The sequence below is a fragment of the Ruditapes philippinarum genome, unplaced genomic scaffold (genome assembly GCF_026571515.1).
Source record: "Ruditapes philippinarum isolate M1 unplaced genomic scaffold, ASM2657151v2 ctg1574_1_1_1_1, whole genome shotgun sequence".
Lineage (NCBI taxonomy): Eukaryota > Metazoa > Mollusca > Bivalvia > Venerida > Veneridae > Ruditapes > Ruditapes philippinarum.
In genome coordinates this window covers 134,953-149,238 of record NW_026852985.1, presented here as the reverse complement: position 1 = coordinate 149,238, position 14,286 = coordinate 134,953, and the positions used below count along the sequence as shown (strand labels likewise).

At 33.5% G+C, this 14,286-nt stretch overlaps 1 protein-coding gene across 1 annotated transcript; it reads left to right on the top strand.

Annotated features, from left to right (window-relative positions):
* The first annotated feature begins 1,238 nt into the window (after positions 1-1,238).
* On the top strand, positions 1,239-13,094 carry LOC132730217 (uncharacterized). Its single transcript, XM_060716086.1, has 2 exons — positions 1,239-1,769; positions 12,940-13,094. Exons 1-2 carry the CDS (start codon positions 1,361-1,363, stop codon positions 13,065-13,067), a joined length of 537 nt encoding a protein of 178 aa, XP_060572069.1. The 5' UTR covers positions 1,239-1,360; the 3' UTR covers positions 13,068-13,094.
* The last annotated feature ends 1,192 nt before the right edge of the window (positions 13,095-14,286 follow it).

Below are 14,286 nucleotides of genomic sequence, written 5' to 3'. Positions count from 1 at the left end.
ATCATTTATACCACAAACCGTACGTGATGTCACGATTACTGAAGATATTGTAAGTGACTTAATTTTACATTTGTCATATAAATAATACTACAGTGGGTTCAAATTTAACTGATTAACTAGTAGCTAAGTGGAGGGGCCGGTCTACCATGTAAAGACGAATTTTTACGATATTGCAGATTTTTTGTATGCCATTATTTTAATCTTAGTTGTCAAAACAAATGCATGTATATATTAAGTAAGGTCAGCCTTAAAATTATCTTTGTTTCCCCTCCCGCTACCCATGCCAGATTTAGAAGGATAGGTAGTTAGGTAGGTAGATAAACTTTTTTTATCCAAACTACAATATGTATTTATTCGCTTTCTAAAATTATAGCGAATTCAAAACTAATTGAAGTCTGTTTTAAAGTTTAGAATCGTATTTTCAAAGTGATTTATTCAACATATAAACCAATTTTATACCTACAATTCAAAAAAAACATTGAGAAAGTTTAAAAAGATGTAATTATCATTCCATAAAAAGATAAACATCTGGTTTTTTTTTATGCTTTTCTTTTTACTAGGAAATAAAATATTTTCGGGTAGCTGTGATTTTGGAAGGGAAACAAACACTATTTTAGTTTTGGTCTTATGTAAGATGATCATTCTTAAAAATTTAAAATCGACACTCGATTACGTTGTAATTCGCTAGAAAACTGGAATGGCTCGCTGTCACTTTACTTTTTAGCCCGCAAATATTCCACATTGACGTTTTAGCGTTCAAGAACAATGTTCCGAATGTCGCTCTGTTTGTCCACCTCTATTTTATTGCATTCAGAGTGTAGTTCACACACGTTTATAGATAAAAAAAACCCCACATGTACCTGGCAGAAAAAACTACAATACCGAATACAATACTAAATGATTGTACTTAACTTGTGAAAAAAATGTCCAATCGGACTTAGTTTTAGTCTAAATTACATGCAGTTTGAGTCATTTATTTCATTTACGAAATGTATATATATCTGTCTGCGAGTGTGGGTGGTTCCAGTGAGGGTAAGGAGATATTCAAAACTAAATCTGTTTGTGTACTTGTTAGGTTAGTTTGTATTTGTGTAGCAGCTAACAATAGTCTAGTACAAGGCTGCCTGAGATTCTGGACCATCTGATGAAGATTTTCAGGGCCTTACGAAGAAGAAGTCCGATCCGTAAAGAGAGAACTTCATCACCTAGAGAACAAGCACGAAAATTTTTGTGTCCGAGTCAAGAGGTCGAAAGTCTAATATACAGAGGCAACTGTAAACAATGCGGAATCAATAATTGAACGCTTGGATAAAACTTGAGGTAAAACAAAGTGAATTAGAACAAAATACCAAAGCTGCTAATGCTACAAAACAACTTATTAAGAAAACAGTGGATAACTTGGAGAAGCAAATCAAATGATAAAATAAAAACTTTGCATAATGTGTTAGCTGAGTTGGAAGAAAAATTAAAAAAGGCCATGGTGCCGCTAGAAGGTTCCATGCAGAACATAGAGACCTCTACAAAAAAGAAATTTGAAGAAATTCGCAAAGTCCTCAAGGAAAACGGAGAAACTGCTGAAGAAAAACATGTTTTTATCTTAGATTCACTTGATAAATTAAATAGTGCTGTTAACTCTGATTTGAAAACGAAGGTTGCTGATTTTGATATGCACATAACTTCTATACGAACATCAAAAGACGAGGCAGATAAACTTTTAGAAGAACTGCAAACAGTTGTCGAAAAGATTCGTCCAAACACATTTAATAAAGGTAAGAATTTATCGCTATAGTTACATTAAGCGTTACAGACTTTTTTTTTACAAAAATCACCTGTTTGCTTTACAAAATCGAATGGTTGCAAATAGGGTATGGTAAAAAGACGATTGCCTTATACAGAAATAAACAGAATAATATGTATCAACCTCCCACTAAATCGTTTTTATCATTTTTAAAAAAGAATTCTTTAATAAAGGTAATGCCTCAATTTTCAAATTATGGGTTGCGGTTTTATAAGTTTTGTCTAGTGTATATGCTGATAGTCAATCAAACAAAGCACACAAACAATTTTAAATTTTCCCCGAAAATGATGAATTGTTAATTATGTTCAGACTGAAAGATGGACAAGTCCATTTGAAATATTAAGCATGGTAAGAGTTAAATGTTGGACGACACTAATTGGTAAACCGTCAAAGAATATTAATTTTAAAAGATTAATTTTATGAAGAAATATTGTAAAATATACAAACTGTAATAATAACAATAATAATGATAATAATAGAGTATTTATGTAGAGAAGGTGACATACAAATTTTACACAAAAGAGAACATGTAATACTAATTTTTCAAGTACCAAGGCTTTTTTCACAGGCGTTGGGAAAGCAGCCCTGCCCCCATAATTTTTTGGGGATAAATTAACTGTTTATTTGCAAAAGGGGAAGAAAAAACTTAATGTTCATTCATTTTATTTTTGGAAAACTGCATGATTTTAAAGAATTTTTATTTGGGGAAGCAGCCCTGTAACGGCCCCTGCTATAGAAGGGAAAAGAAGCCCCGACTGTAGGGCTATCTGATTTAACAATAACAAAGAAATATTAATTATTATAAAAAAGAAAAATACAGTTAAACGTCTGTTGAGCGACCATAGAAAGGAAACACCAAAAATTGCCCCTTAACGAAACGGTTTCTTAACAAAAAATGATGAAAAACTTTGGAATCACCCAAAATCTAGTTTTTCCATGTTAACATGTGGTCTTTTACCTAATTTTGGTGAAAAATTGTTGTTTTGTAACATTTAAATAATTTTTTTAGTTAACAAAAAATGATGAAAAACTTTGGAATCACCCAAAATCTAGTTTTTCCATGTTAACATGTGGTCTTTTACCTAATTTTCTGGTGAAAAATTGTTGTTTTGTAAATTTATAATTTTTTTTAGTTAACCCTTTCCCCCATGAAGCATATTGTGAAAAATGGTCATTTTCAGTGAGAACCTCTTTACAAGTTCAAACTGCTATGAAACTATGAAAAATGCTTCAATACTAAAAACTTGGCACAAATGTTGACTGGACCAGTGCCTTTGTAACGACATGCTCAGTCTTAAATTTCCTGTTACCATGGCAACGAGGGGACATCTCAAAATTGCCAAAAATCACTATTTTACCTCGATTTTTTCCATCAAAATTTATTTCAAAGTGCTGCAACTTCACAAGGGATTGAGATAGAGTCAAAGGCTTTTCAGCGTTGGTTACACGTTACCTTACGATCGACCTGGGGTCATTTTAAGCCTGTCACAAGTCCAAGATTTTCTTGGCGATGAGGGGGACTCCGCCCCCCTTCAAACCACCCAAACAGAAGGGGGCACATCCCCCTTCTGGCAACCCCCTGATGTATCCCCCTTCTGGCAACCCCCTGATGTATCTTTTGGATGGGGGGCGCGCAAAAGGGCTCACTTTTTTAGCAACATTTCTCAAACGATAACATGTGTTTGGGGCCCAAATAGGACATTTTTTTCACTATTTCAGGCCTAAAAAGGGGGGGGGGGTCGAAAGTGGGTTGTTTCGCGTATATATGTGGTAAAGGGTTAAGAGAAAAAAGTAAAAATTTATGCATGACAAAGAATCCTGTAAATAAGTAGTAAGAGGTATAGTTTTCAGAACTAATTGAGCATAAATTAATGTAATTCACATAACACTCATTTACAATGGAGCCAGATTATTTTGTAAATCTACATGTGTACACTGTTGAATTCAGTCAAGTATGCTGTATGATTCACAGGAAAGATTATGATCAGATATATAATTTCTTTTTATTTAATTTTATTAATTTATTTTATTTTGTTTGTTTTCAGAAACGCCAGTAAAGGCGTTTTGGGCTCGTTGTCGTGTTTTTTTTTGATTTCCTGGGCATTCTGGGTAATTCAAATTACAGCAAAGTTGTGACAGAAATTAAAGAAGTACCCTTAGTCATCAACATAGACATTTTAAGACATTTGTTTTCTAAATTTAAATTAATATTTATTTTCATACATCAATTAGCACAAGATACTTTATTTTATTTATATTTTTTGTTTGTATTTACAGTGACTGAATGCCCTTCCAACTGAAAATAGTGAGTGCACAGTTGAAAGTTAAACTTAAAATTTTGCGATAATTGTTTTCAATTCTACATGTATATTTACTATACAAAAACAAAAATCAGGGTGACCCTCCATATTTTCTGGATGAATTTGAAGCTCTCAGTTTTTTTTAAAAATAGTAGGGCAGTTCTATTTTTATATATTAATTAGATAGTTTAATGTAATTCTATTAGTTTATATTTTTTCGAAACATTTTTCTTTCAATTATTGGCCAATCACCATTGTTAAAGTCAATCTTTTGAAATATGTCACTAATTCAACTTGACAGCGAGAAAATGAGCATAATATCAGAAAAGGCATGTTTATTTATTAATAATTGTTAAAAGGTAAAGTGTATAAGGAACTATATAATGGAATATCAAGCTACATGAGTACTATATCATTAAAACCTGGTTAGGTGATGACGTTATGGAACGAAAAAGAAAAGAAACAAAATATAAAATGTCTCCTGTGTGGATTTATTATACATCGTTGGGTACAGTACTGAATTCTGTTGGACGGGTACACAGCTGTCAACAAGACGCTAGCAGAGTCTGATGTAGGTTTGCAGCTGTGTACCAGTCCAATACAATCTAATGAGTATTGTTCTCAACAAGTAAATGTATATGGACGTCATTATTTCACACCATCATTTTTGCACCCTCTTTTTTACCCTGTCATATAGATCTACACGTTTAGATTCTGCAAAAAGCATCCTCCGTTAGAAATTGCGGTCATCGAAAGTTAACATTTTGCACTCAAATTGAAGCCACAGAGCTTCATTTTATCTTTTCCTTTTTTGTTGGTATTAAAGTGTGGTAACTCTGCTTCATTTGTATGGACATAATTTGTGTATGAAAAATTAAATGAACGGTTGCTCTGTATGAAAACAATTAATGAATGGTAACTCCACTAGAGTTGTATGGAACAGTAACTATGCATACGAAAATTAAGGAACGGTAACTCTGTTACGAGATTTATTTAACGTTCATTATGTATGTGAGAACTTAGTAACGGTAACTCTGCATAAGAAAAATAAGATAGAGAGATTAATTTAAACGGGTTTTTTTTTTGTAATGAATACAAGGTTATTTTAAAGAATGGTTACTCAATATGAGAAACATAAAGACTTGTAATAATGTTCGAGAGATGAACACACGGTAACTTTACAATGGATGTAAGAACGGTAACTCTGTATGTGAGGTGTAACGATCGATATCTTTGAGATATTTGAGGTATTTCTGTGCTGCAAGGGACGGTTACTCTGTATTACAGTAATCTAATGAACAGCAGCTTCGTAAATGTGTAAGGACCGGTAACTCTCAGGATATTCTGGATATGAATCAAATACTTTCTAAACTTTAGGATAGACTGTGTACCGTTTTTTAAAGCAACCATTATGATGTAGCTATTTAACATAGCATCAGCTTTTGAATGTTGTAATGGATTGTTAGTTGTATTTCATTAGAAAGTTCTTGTCTTTTTTTATTTATGTAATAAAATGAAAATAAAGATAACTTGTGTTTTAGTTGTTTTGTTATTACTTATAAGAAGGACGAATACAGAGCACGGTGACAGTCTGCGTATCTATAAAGATTACAGGACATTGATGTGCTATATGTATAGTCATAGAATATATCTTACACATGGGTTATGTTTAGTCGTGCCTGAAATAATGTACGGAAAGGCACCTGAGGTATTCTTCCGCTAGAACAGCTGGAAAGGCGCGGTTTAATCTTTTTATCAAAGTATTTATCAAGGACATAGGGAAATTTTAAAACAAAGGTTATGTGTTAGTCATTTTATATATCTAAGACATTGGTTATGTGTTGTCAAGGAACATTATACAACACATTGGTTATTGTGTAGTCAAGAAATACTATTTAGTCACGGGTTATGTGTAGTCAAGGCAAATGTCTTAGACACGGGTTATGTGAAGTCAATGAATATATCTAAGACCTGGGTTATTTGTAATAAGGAATATATCTAAAACATGAATCATTAATAATTCAGGTGATATTTAAGAAAACGTGTAATGTGTACACAATATAATACATTTAAAGACTTGGATTGTGTATAGTCAAAGAATATAATATAAAACAAAGGGTATCAGTACTTAAAAAAAATATGTAAGACATAAGTTATATATAGTGGCGTCCGTGGCCAAGTAGTTACGGTGGTTGACTTCAATCCAGTAGACCCTCACCGCTGTAGCTTCAAAATCTGTCCCAACTAGCCTCTCACCGATGTGGGTTCGAATCCCGACTCTTCATGTGAAGAAGCTATCCAGCTAGCTTACGGAACGTCGGTGATTATACTCAGGTGCCTCTCCGTGCCTGAAAAAAATGCCGGAGGGGCACCTGAGGTCTTCATGGAACGTCGCCAAATGACCTATACTGTGTCGGTGTGAACGTAAAAACCAAATCAAACAAAAAAAATCAAATCCTGTCACAGACTGGATTCTGCTATTCAGCTTTCTTATAAAACGTCGGTGGCTCTGATCAGGTGACCATATTTGACTGAAATATTTCACGAAGGAGCACATGAGGTCTTCCTCCACCAATGAAGCTTGAAAGTCGACATATCATATCTAACGTGAGGTGCGGACATAAAACACAACCAAAAATTCATATGTGTATTAAATGAATAGATTTCAAGCAGCATGCCTCCAGATTCATATTAATTTTTCATTAAAAAATTTGGTAATGTATTTTAAAGTAAAATATTGTAAGGTGAACAAATAAAGTAATTGCCATATTGGCAATCAAGAAAATCTATCAAAAGTGGTCTACATATGCAAAGACAGAGCTTACTGCATAAGTAACGCCGCAGATAGAAATATGATGATAAAATGCTGCAAAATCAGTCTTAAACCGCCATAGCATGTAACTCGAATGTTTTTACCTTTCTTAAAATTTAGTACATTTTTTCTTCGATATTGACTTTCTTTGAAATACAATGTACTTATGCTCATCTGGAGGTGTGTAGCTTTGAAGATCATGCAAGTAAGCCACATTGAATTTACCAGAGCATTGTCCGTTCCTGGAAAGGCTGCCAAGCAGTTTACCAGTATAGTTGCCTTCACTTTAAAAAGCAAGGTACTGACGATTCCAGATCCACAGTCCAACGCTCTACCTATTGAGCTAACCGGACGGTTTCGTTTAATGTTTTCTGTCAACTCTCCGCGCTACATTTGATAGGCAGGCTATTGTATTGTTTTAATTTTAGTGGCATTATTTGTAACATTCTACATCTCAATGTGTCAAGACATGCACTTTCCACATATTTTTTTAATTTTTAATTGATTGTGTGTTGTCTCGAAATTAACGTCTTCTAACTTATGTATTACAACCTTATATGAAATCGGTTACACTCCTTTCACCACCACCAAAACCACTATCCCGCCACCTCCGCAACAGCATGAAGCTTTGTACAAGATTATGAGATTTAAGTGAAGTAAATCTATAAACATTCGTCTATAAATGGCTCAAAGGATTGCCTGTTGTATCAGACAAGATATGAGCGGCGTCACGACAAAACCAAAATAGTGCGTTTGCGACCAGCATGGATCCAGACCATCCTGCGCATTCCGCGCAGTCTGATCAGGATCCATGCTGTTTGCTTACCAATGCATACCCTGACCCCAGAAGAATTTTTTAGGGACAACAACTACCTGACTGACACAACGGCGTAGGACCAGAAAACTGGCTCTCGAGATTTTCTCCACATCTTTACGTATGTGGAAAGGTATTCTACGGTGAGGTATCTAGAAACTGGCTGCACCGTCTCATCAATGTGTAACTTGACTTCTGCGCCTTTAATCTTCCCCATGGCACCATCAAACAGCTCTGGAAACTGACCTGCAATCTTACTAACAAACTTATCGCTTGGCATAGAGACAGAAGAAGCATAATTATGTAAAGTGGATAATACCAAGACTTTGAGCAGTAGAAGAGTTTAGCAAGCATTTAGAGTACCTCGTTTCAGTAAAGTCTACTACATAAATTTCAGTTTTTACAGTTTTATCTTTGAACTTAATTGTGCCAGTAAAAGTATCCCAAGCAGGGTAGCGATACCTATGAACCGTATGGAAAAATATTTGGAACAAGGGTGACATAACACAGGTTTCTTGAAAAATCTGTTGTACACATCAAGATTTATAATGTTGCAAGTAGAACCAGTATCTACAAGAAAATTCACATCAATATTAAAAAAATAAAAAACCTTAGCATTAACACATGGTAAGCTTGCATTTGACATATTAACATTGAAAATTAGATTATCATCATCATAATGATCATTATCTGAACTCTCATCATTGTTTACATTATTCACACTAGCACTGTGTTTGTCATTGTGTGTAAAATTCACATGTTGACCTTCTTTGGAAATCCGTACACGACATTCCTTCGCAAAATGATTTCAATTTGTTACAGTATCTACAAGTGCAGGACAGATTTTGTTGATTGGTAAGCGAATTGCCACAGTTTCCATATTTAGAATTTCCACGTGTACTGCTAGTGTCCCCGAAAACTGCCGCGTGAGCAAAACCCCTACGAGAAACAAAGCCACGCCTAGGTCCACGAGAGTGTCCCAGACCACGATCTTGCTGAAGTTGTTCACTGGATATTGCGTTAATTGATTGTTTACCCTCCATTTATGAAGCACGAACTTCACTGAGTTTTTGACAATGCATGGGCCTCGTCAATGATTTTTTTGTAAGTCGTAATTATCCCGTAAGGCACGCCCTCTAAGTCTGGATGATGTGCATCCCTGAACAATCTGGTTTAGAATTTCTGTATCAAAATTTGTTATGAATGTCACACAAATTTGCTTGTGTTCGTAACCTAGTGTATTTGTGATAGACAACTGCAACAATGTTAGTTCAGTTTATAAAGAATTAGATTGTGTTGATTAGGACGGCTTTTATATCATTTCATTTTTAAAGCATGCTTGGTAATGATGTAATAAAGTTAACAAAGAATATGGAACATATTGAATCCTTAACGTTCTGTCGGCAACAGATTTCACCCATGCGAATTTGTTAATTTTATATGTTTCTTTAGATAGTCATCCTGTGATACAGATATTTGTAACAAACTACCAAGACACATTTAAACAAATATGTATTTACTTTTATTATAACAATGTGTAAGTGTATTTATTGCGTATATGTTTATGTGTGTTTTTATCTGAATAAAAATCTATATATCAGTGTAGACCTTGGACTACAATATATACATATGAGCCGCGTCACGACAAAATCAACATAATGGGTTTGCGACCAGCATGGATCCAGACCAGCCTGCGCCTCCGCGCAGTCTGAGATTCAGGATCCATGCTGTTCGCTTACAAACCCTATTACAAGTAGAGAAACTGATAGCGAACAGCATGGATCCTGATCAGACTGAGCGGATACGCAGGCTGGTCTGGATCCATGCTGGTCGCAAACGCATTACGTTGATTTTGTCATGACGCGGCTCATTGCTCCGCGCCCACAGGCGCAGAGCTATTTGTGTTTACTATTTTTTTTTTGTCCATGGGCCCGGATTTTGATCATTTAATCCCTTCGATTTACAGCTAAAATTAAATCCGCATTCAAGGACTCCTTTCGATTTCCTATATTGGTTTCCCCTTCGGTGATTCGCAACATGTCATATATTTAATGAATGAGAACCGGAAAGCAGTTTCTGCTGTACATAATTCGAAAGCTATAAATAGCTATAAATGTTCTGATTTTTTTACACTAAGGTTATACATTTGTTATTTCCCTTTTTAGTTGTACATGAAATTATAATTTGGTTTATATATTGAATTACATTTACACACAGCATATTCAAGTATAACTATTAATGATTGAATTTGTCAATATAAAGAAGATTTCAGGCATAAGACTTTAATAATTTTGCTTTTGATAATTATTCTAAATTTATATTTATGAAATTGAATGTTTAATAATAACATGTTGATATATTGATTGTATATAAGGTTACATTTCATTGGCGACATTGATACAGCACACCACTTAGTGCGTTAAATTTATTTCAATAAGGCCACTATTCCATTTTAACGTGATCAGTGGTCCGCGTCCGCAATCGATTTGCTTATCAAAACATACGTGAAATATTTTCCTTTAGTCCGTTAACAATCCGCTTCCGCGACGTTTTGCAAGATGAGCACAGGTCTCCTCACGACAAAATGCTTCGAACGAAATCAAATACTTTATCGTTTTCGAAAGAAAATATTAAAAGGCTCACCAAAATAGTGTTGGAGAACCCATAAATTTATGGAGCACCAATGACAGATAAAAAAACAACATCTGGTATTTCGGTTGCTAAAGAGATGTTATTCAAAAACCTAACTGGTATTACATGATTTTCCTTTTTCTTTTTACCTAATTCTTTGATGTTACAACTGGTTTTGGTATTAGAATGAAATTATATCATATTCTACAAATAATTATCCTCTGTTCGCTATACTATAATTTAAAGTATATAGAAAATAATGTACCTATGGAATAATACTCACGGACATGCACCGGACACGGATCGCGGACGCGGGTCACTGATCACGTACCAATGGAATAGCGGCCTAAGGGTATGACTTGTGACATGTCCGGGGTCCGTACTCGACAGCGAAACCTATATGTTGTGGTCTTACGAGCGGATGGACCCTCATTAAGCATAGGCTATAGATAGATAGCATCATTGATAACAACAGAAACTTTGATCTGCATTTTTGAACATGAAGTGTAATGTTTTTTTGAATGGTTTTAAAAGCAATTCAACAAAAAAAGTATATTGATCTCCAAATAAATCAATTAAAACAAAAGATTTTTTTTATATATATCACCAATGTCAAATAGCTTTTATATCTTTGACTTGCACGAACATGATGTTAGTGAATTTCCTCATACCTGCCTAAAATTCAGGTAACAGTCTTCTATTATATTAATAAATACTGTATCACCATGTAACGCGTGTATAACAAACAAAAATTCCTGAATTTGGTCTTTTTTGAAATTCATCCCATTTTTTTCATTCCTGAGTGTGTTCTACTTTCAGTATTGAAAGAAACCATTTTTTTTTAATTTGACATGAAAAAATGCATGTAATATTACTATATTATAATATTAGTCCCTTTTGTTACTATTTGTATATTTGTTACAATTATAATAATAAAAAAAACAGACTTTGATATTTTTATCATCTTATATGTTACTGACTACAGTAGTGACACAAACAGAACACAGTACAATCATGTCACATAACATTTACAAGTCTTGTAAGTCTTGTTTGTATTCAATGGAATTACTTTCCTTACCAGGTAGGCATCAGTTAAAGCATTTTTTTATATTGAATATCTTTCCCCTCTTTTTAATTATGGACAGTGCATAAGCTAAGTATAATTATGCAAAAAATGGTTTACAAAACATTCGGAAAAAATCTACAATAGTACATAATCTGAATATAACATGACCTGTGCGTAGGAATAATTTGGTAAGGTATCTGTAATGAGCGCATTTTTTTTGCGCGGAGCTTCTCAATTGCTGCATTGCAGCAACATTTGTACTTGTATGTATATATATTTGGTCCCAGTAAACACAATATCAGCCGTCACATCCATGTTGTCTTATCATAGTCTGTACTGTTTGTTATTCTGTCAGTTAATATTTCCCCGAAAATCATGAAAGATGGACAAGTTCATTTAAAATATTAAGCGTGGTAAGAGTTAAATGTTGGACGACACTTACTCTGTAAACCATCTAAGAATACTGATTTTAAAAAGATTAATTTTTATGAAGAATATATTGTAAAATATACAAACTGTAATAATAATAATAATAATAATAATAATAATAATAATAATAATAATAATAATAATAATAATAATAATAATAAAAGTATTTATGTAGAGAAGGTAACACACAAATTTTACACAAGAAGAGAACACGTTTACTAATTTTTTTCAGTACCAAGTCTTTTTTTCACAGGGGCTTGGGAAGCAGGGGGTAAATTACACTGTTTATTTGCAAAAGGGGAAGAAAAAAAACTTAATGTCAATTCAATTTTTTTTTGGAAAACTGCATGATTTTAAAGAATTTTTATTTGGGGAAGCAGCCCTGTAACGGACCCTGCTATAGAAAGAAAAAAGCCCCGACTGTAGGGCCATCTGATTTAACAATAACAAAGAAATATTAAACTATTATAAAAAAGAAAAATACAGTCAAACGTCTGGTTAGCGACCATACAAGGAAACACCAAAATTGCCCCTTAACGAAACGGTCTCTTAAGAGAAAAAAGTAAAAATTTATGCATGACAAAGAATCCTGTAAATAAATAGTAAGAGGTATAGTTTTCAGAATTAATTGAGCATAAATAAATAATTGAGTCGTGTCATGACAAAACCAACGTAATGCGTTTGCGACCAGCATGGATCCAGACCAGCCTGCGCATCAGCGCAGTATGATCAGGATATATGCTGTTCGCTATCAGTTTCTCTATTTGTAATAGAGTTGGTAAGCGAACAGCATGGATCTTGATCAGACTCCGCGGATGCGCAGGCTGATCTGGATCCATGCTGGTCACAAACCCATTATGCTGGTTTTGTCATGACGCGGCTCATATAATTCACATTACACTCATTTACAATGGAGCCAGATTATATTGTAAATCTACATGTGTACACTGTTGAATTCAGTCAAGTATGCTGTATGATTCACTGGAAAGATTATGATGTAGATATATAATATCATTTTATTTATTTATTTATTTATTTATTTATTTATTTATTTATGTATTTATTTATGTATTTGTTTATTTGTTTCAGACAGTGCAGTAAAGGCGTTTTTGGTCGTTGTCGTGTTTGTTTTGATCCTGGCATTCTGGGTATTTCAAATTACAGCAAAGTGTGACAGAACTAAAGAAGTACCCTTAGTCATCAACATAGACATTTAAGACATTTGTTTTCTAAATGTAAATTAATATTTATATTCATACATAGATTAGCACTATACACTTTATTTTATTTATATTTTTTGTTTGTATTTAAAGTGACTGAATGCCCATCCAACTGCAAATAGTGAGTGCATAGTTGAAAGTTAAACTTAAAATTTTGCGATAATTGTTTTCAATTCTACATGTCTATTTTACTTTACAAAAACAAAAATCAGCGTGACCCTCCATATTTTTCTGGATGAATTTTGAAAGCGCTCAGTTTTTTAAAAAAATAGTTGGGCAGTTCTATTTTTATATATTAATTAGGTAGTTTATTTTTTTTATATATTAATTAGGTAGTTTAATTTAATTCTATTAGTTTATATTTTTTCGAAACATTTTTCTTTCAATTATTGGCCAATCACCATTGTAAAAGTCAATCTTTTGAAATATGTTACTAATTCAACTTGACAGCGAGAAAATGAGCATAATATCAGAAAAGACATGTTTATTTGTTAATAATTGTTAAAAGGTAAAGTGTATAAGGAACTATATAATGGAATATCAAGCTACATGAGTACTATATCATTAAAACCTGGTTAGGTTTATGTCGTTATGGAACGAAGAAGAAAAGAAACAAAATATAAAATGTCTCCTGTGTGGATTTATTATACATCGTTGGGTACAGTACTGAATTCTGTTGGACGGGTACACAGCTGTCAACAAGACGCTAGCAGAGTCTGATGTAGGTTTGCAGCTGTGTACCAGTCCAATACAATCTAATGAGTATTGTTCTCAACAAGTAAAATGTATATGGACGTCATTATTTCACACCATCATTTTTGCACCCTCTTTTTTTACCCTGTCATATAGATCTACACGTTTAGATTCTGCAAAAAGCATCCTCCGTTAGAAATTGCGGTCATCGAAAGTTAACATTTTGCACTCAAATTAAAGCCACAGAGCTTCATTTTATCTTTTCCTTTTTTGTTGGTATTAAAGTGTGGTAACTCTGCTTCATTTGTATGGACAGTATTTCTGTATGAAAATTAAATGAACGGTTGCTCTGTATGAAAACAATTAATGAATGGTAAACTCCACTAGAGTTGTATGGAACAGTAATGTATACGAAAATTAAGGAACGGTAACTCTGTTACGAGATGTATTAAACGTTCATTATGTATGTGAGAACTTAGTAACGGTAACACTGCATAAGAAAAATAAGATAGAGAGATTAATT